Below are 6,000 nucleotides of genomic sequence, written 5' to 3'. Positions count from 1 at the left end.
CTATTACTTTAAAAAATATTATACTATTCCTATTAAAAACATAAATGAATAAAAGCCAGACAGTACTGAATTTTTACACAAGCTTCTTTTGTATTTCAATGTTGTTTATTGAGGAGTGAATGAGACTACTGTCAGACATGCCAACGACACTTCACATTCAAGGGCTGGAAGCTGAAAGCTTTCCAAATTGAGTCACTGCTTAAGCCTTTTGGGAAAAAGAACCAAAAGTGACATCAAATATGAGATCTTCATGCTTGCCTTTGTCTTCAGTTTTTCAACTTTTGGTTCTACTGGTTTGCCGGGTAGAAGGCTTCTTTCTACCTTACAAAAACTCACACTCCAATTAACAGAATCAACACTAGGTGTACAGCAATTTAATGTATATTTATGCTGAGCAACTGATCTTAAAATTGTTTTTTCTTCAATTTCCTTATGTCTAATGAGAAAATTTATCTTATTTCCCTTTCACCTTCACATGGGTGGGTTATACCAATAGAAAAATACTCTTCAGTGCTACTGTAGGTTTACAGGGAACTTCTTCAGTGGTATGATAGAAATCCATTTAAAAACCATTCTGAAACAGAGTTTCTTTCTGTTGTTGTGGCTTTGCAGAAGAATGGCCTACACAAACTACCGTTCTTTTTTTGCTCAAAAACAAAACAAAGAAACCTAAACAAAAGGGTAAACGTTTATTTGGAGTTAGTTTTCTGGTAGGTGATATTAAGGCCCTTCAAGCAGAATTCAGGAGCTCTTGTATGGCTGCCTGCTGCTCAGGACTGAGCTGTGCTATGCATTCAGTCCATAATCCTCCAGAAGTCTAAGGAAAAAAAAAATTTTTCAAAGATTTAGATATGGTGGCACAGTAATCTGGAAATATTTCAATATTCACAGGCAGATTGCAATGATGTCAAAATACATTCTAGGTAGATTAACTTGATGAATATCATTGTAAAAGTAAGAAATCTTTAAAGTTCACTTCATTTACAGTAATTTTTACATTGATAAAAGTTTTCCTAGGCAGGTGACACAATAAAGTAACCTATAAACCATAAATTTAGGAAATAAAAATCATTTAAGAACTTTTGGTAGCTGCCAAGTTTTTATTATCTCGCCTTTTTCTCTTCAGGTGTGGAGAAAAACTATTGCGTTTTGAGTGTGTTAAGCACCAACTGGAAGGCTGAAGACACCTCAAAATTAAGAGGAAGGTTTTAGTTCTAATAAATTATGAGAACATATGGATAGATATTAATGCTTGGAGACGAGAGGATTAATAAAAGAATGACATTTTCTCAGCTCATTAGCTTTCTGTTTTCTTCTAATATAAATACAAAAAGAATAAATTTTAGTCTCCTCTTCTTCAATCAAATCAGCTTACCTGTACTTGGCGAACAACATTAGCCAGACGTTTGGCACAAGGATCTTCATGTTTAATTGCCTCATGCATTTCTCCTTCTGCAATTATACTGAATATTTTGGGCAGATTGGTATTGTTTGGGCCAAGAACAACTGGGTGATTACTGACAAAAGAAAATGGAAGAAACCTTAATAAATGAAAATTTTTAGAAAGTGCTCAAACACTCAAACTTCATTAGCCCTTTTCCCCAACACTGAATTTTGTCATAGGACAAGGTCTTTATGAGAGGGTTATGCATTCTCAACTGTATTGTAAATTTAGTAGTAGGAAAAGTAGCTAATTTCACTTAATAGCTGCTCATTTTCTCCACAGGTAAATTAGGGAAAATACTTGGCTCCTCTCTCAGGATTGCAGTAAGGGCCAAACAATAGAATGCCTAAGTGCCTTAAAAGGAATACTGTGAATTATTTTTTTTTAAAAAGAAGATATTTTTAAAAATAACTTTCTCAGCACAAATTTCATTTAGTTACTTCAATATAGTTTCTGAAATAAATTTAAGGTTCAAAAGACAATATAGATGTTTTTTGAGAATAAGTTAAGAAAGAAAGAAACTCCAGGACAGTGTAATGGAAAAGAAACCTAATATACATTTAAACTAGAATTCCAGTCTTTGTCATTAAGAGAATTTCATCAAAGATGTTATATGAAATGGAGATGATCAAATAGCATGATCAAACACTGTAGGAACAGGTAAGGAATTCTAGGTAATTCCTAGAAAAGGAAGATGCAGTTATATTACTTGATAATTTTCTCAGGGGGAGGTTTCTAATATAAACATAATATTTAGGTGAACCTGAACTTGAACAGGTATGAAGAAAACATATTTCCTGGCCTATTTCTACAAACTCCAGGAGATGGGGGGGTTGTAATCTTGGCTTATTTATGAACTCAAAACAGTAATTAACAGTTAAAAGTCCAGAACCTGACTAATATTTAAAGGAATCTGGACTTCGAAAAACAGACACCAAAGAATGTGCTTTCTGATTTGATAATTTCTATACCTAATAGTTTGCTGCAACTCTTTGATATACAGATAGGAAAAAAGTAGCATTAATAATGCCAGATCCCAGGAAATTTCACTCCAAAGAAAAATATCAGAATTTGAAAAGACTGAATAATGATACTAACACAATGTATGTTAACATCTTTCTATAATAAACAGGGTGGAGTTAAAGACTACCAGACAATACCTTCTTAAAACATTATTTTCCATAGTGCCCTCATCTCTTGAACTTAATTCCATGAAGAATAATTTAAAATTAGATCTCATTATAAGGCAATCTTAACTGAGATATGGTTTCCTAACATGATTTATAAAGACAGCATTATTACAAACGTATACATCTGAAGACTGTGCACAGAAAACATGGGGTAAAAACACAGGAAATTGGAAGAAGGCAGAAACAACAAAGTACTGTTTTTTTTTTTACATGGGCAAGCACCGGGAATCGAACCTGGGTCCTCTGGCATGGCAGGCAAGCACTCTTACCTGCTGAGCCACCGTGGCCTGCCCCGAAGTACTGTGTTACGTGAAGGGGGAAGATGTAAGGTGTATCTGTGCTCTACTTACTTTTCAATTAGGTCACACAGATAACTGAAAGTCTGAACAGCTTCCTCTTTATCTTCATGCAGGGGGAGCCAAGATAACCAGTGTGGTAGGACCTCTTCAACATTTACACAGTCAGGTTTAAATTTCATAATTTTCCCTACTGCTGAAATGCAGTTCTCTGTAGCATTGACATTTTCTTTGGTCTTAGAATCTGCAGACTGAATAACTCTTACCAGCAGTGGAAGTGCTTCTAAAATAAGCATTTGAAAACGGTCAGTTAAAATCTCATTTTCATGCAAATGAACATAAATATAAACTATTGCCATCTTTGGCAGTTACAGATTTCAATGAAGAAATGTTAATGTGAAGGGAATGTTTTTTATTTTTCTGCTACATCATGGAGTATAAATGGGAGATTTTCCCAGCATGGCCAGCACATCATGGATCAGATGCATACAACACTAACTTAGCTACTACATGACATACATTAGTATCCACCAGATTTACACTGTGATCACTGAAGGGTATTTAAGTTATTGTTGGTTTTCTTTTTCTTTTGCATGGGCAGACACCGGGAATCAACCTGGGTCTCCAGTATGGCAGGGGAGAATTCTGCCACTGAGCCACTGTTGCACTGCCGGGTATTTAAGTTTTAAAAGCTGCCTATAACCTATATTTCTGGGCTAACTTTAAAGGGACCCCAGTATGTTTTAAAAGTCCTGTTAGGTCTTTGGCATACCCCTTAATTAGAAATGAAATGTACCCTAGAAGGTTGGGGTTGGGGAGGCTGGAGGCTTTGATCCCACTCAGACTTCATTTTCATTTTGAAGAGAAAAAAGATGATAAATACAAAAGTGCTACAGCTGAAGTATTTAAAAATGGGGAAGAGAATCAAGCAGAAATAGGCATGTAATGTTTGGCAGTATAGATAGGTATAAAAGAAATACCTGGGATGAAATGCATGTAATCTAATTTAAAAAAGTACCTGTACAAAATGGACGATAGTTATCTCCACCATACTGTGCCATGACTCCTAAGCCATATGCAGCAGCTTGTCTGACTTCTGGGCTGTTGTCACATACATATTGAAGCATTGGCCTTAAGAAATATTCTGCATATTTAAATGAGGCTGGACTACAGTGTTCTATAACATCATCAAAGATGCACAATCCCCATTGTCTGTCTGGCCATGGCCTATGTGGACACTGCAAAAGAGACATCGTTTAAGCTTCTAATACTGGAGTACATAAGGAATGTAAAGAAATATTCAATATAGAATATTTATACTGATATTCCTGATACAGGCAATGATAAAAAACACCCACAAAAATAACCACTTCTCACGAATGAATATTCTTTAAGCTAGTATACAGATTTAATGAAGTACAGATTTAAGACACCTGTGTGAATTGTTACAGAACTCCACAAAGAACTGACCATAGCAGAAATGAATATAAATTTACTTCACAAAAAAGATAATGGTGATGCTATATATAAAAATCAACAATAAAAAAGCTGCAAAGATGTTAACTGTATGTTATTGATTTTACAGGCTATCGGAAGTTATATATGCCTAAATCTTCTTTTAGATGTATTGCATTACTAAATGCAATAAATACAAGGCTGAAAAAAAAGACAATCACCTGATGATAGAAATACATTTACAATATATTTCTTAAAAAAAAAACACAACAATACATAAGTCCTCAGTCAGAATCTATGATTACTGGTTGAATACAATCATAACTAAATCTCCTGGGACCACTGAAAATGTAATAATTCTATTACCATTTATCAATGTAATAAGGGCATATTCTGAAATAATGAAAAATCACTTGTATATTTCTAGAATAGGTTCTAAATTAATTGCCCTACAGAAAACCTGGCCTTATAGAAAATATAATTAGCAATCTTCAAGTATATCAAGTGAGAAAATATCAACAGCAATGTAGTAAACTTGATAAGGCTAAAGATGAGGTTATACTTACAATTAGGTTGACAATTAACGGAAGCAACTGTTCAAACCATGGTAACACTTTTTCCTTGTAGCTACTGAATATTGAGTGTAAAATATCTGACACTTTGGTCAGAATATAAACATCATTATCATCCTAAAAAAAAAACCACATCTATATGTATTATGTATTAAAAAGTATTCCCACCACTATTAACAGTAATATTTATATAAATCTAATTACTACTTAATTAGAAATTCAAATTTATTATTTTATTAAGAGCATGTGAAGAGTATAGGGTCTGAGGTAATCTTAATGATTGGGTGTCATATCTTTTGCACACATATGAAAAGATAAAAGCTGCCTTGCAAGTATTAGATTGACTGCAATGGTTTTCCTTGGAACATAATTAGAAATATATGGTTAAGAACATGATACCAAGTATCAAAGTTTTAAAATGGAAGTGTTTTCACTTTATTATCATTTTTTCTTTCCTTGTAAGAATGTTTCTAATTCTGGGGTGAGATGGTGGGGAGAAGTGAATTAATTACTTATATCATTTCATTCCTGACAGCAGTTTGGACATACCAGCATGTGAACAACCTGAAAAGAATTAGAATAACCTGTACATTTTAGACTGGTCGACCATGATGGCCTGATATATATTCTGGACCCTAAATATATAGAATATGTTCGATGGTGTCAAGTAGTTTGATGAGGAAATTAGTAACAGGGTGAAGGAAAATTGTATCAACCATTGAATGTATGTCTATACCACTTGTAAGGAAATCCGCATTATTCTGTGGAACAGCAGAAAGACAGGTGAAGTTCAAGAAAGACCTGGGCTTATGCCCCAAGTCTGTTAACAATGTGACTTTAGGTAATCATTTAACATCTGAGTTTGAGTTCATCTTTGAAATGATGAAAAAACCAACAAATACTAATGGTTTTTGTGAGGAATATGTAAGAGAAAATGCTAGGTGAACTCCAAAGTGACGATATAAGCATGAGCTACTGCAATAAAATTTACATTTAGCACCCAAAAGACAAATCAGTCAATATCAAATTCCTCTTTTTGTAAA

General features: G+C 33.9%; 1 protein-coding gene across 5 annotated transcripts in view; it reads right to left on the bottom strand.

The window, feature by feature from the left end:
• Positions 1-670: 670 nt before the first annotated feature.
• Positions 671-6,000, bottom strand: part of IPO5 (importin 5) — a 58,011-nt gene continuing 52,681 nt past the window's right edge. For all 5 annotated transcript variants that reach the window (XM_077158556.1, XM_077158554.1, XM_077158555.1 and 2 more), the window contains 5 exons: positions 4,952-5,074; positions 3,949-4,168; positions 2,985-3,213; positions 1,376-1,517; positions 671-817 (listed from right to left, as the gene is read on the bottom strand). In XM_077158556.1, the coding sequence (XP_077014671.1) occupies positions 731-817; positions 1,376-1,517; positions 2,985-3,213; positions 3,949-4,168; positions 4,952-5,074 (801 nt within the window). In that variant the 3' untranslated portion in view covers positions 671-730. The remainder of the gene's footprint in view (positions 818-1,375; positions 1,518-2,984; positions 3,214-3,948; positions 4,169-4,951; positions 5,075-6,000) is intronic.

The sequence above is a fragment of the Tamandua tetradactyla genome, chromosome 4 (genome assembly GCF_023851605.1).
Source record: "Tamandua tetradactyla isolate mTamTet1 chromosome 4, mTamTet1.pri, whole genome shotgun sequence".
NCBI lineage: Eukaryota > Metazoa > Chordata > Mammalia > Pilosa > Myrmecophagidae > Tamandua > Tamandua tetradactyla.
The sequence above is the reverse complement of the archived record's forward strand: the minus strand, read 5'-3'. Positions and strand labels throughout refer to the sequence as shown.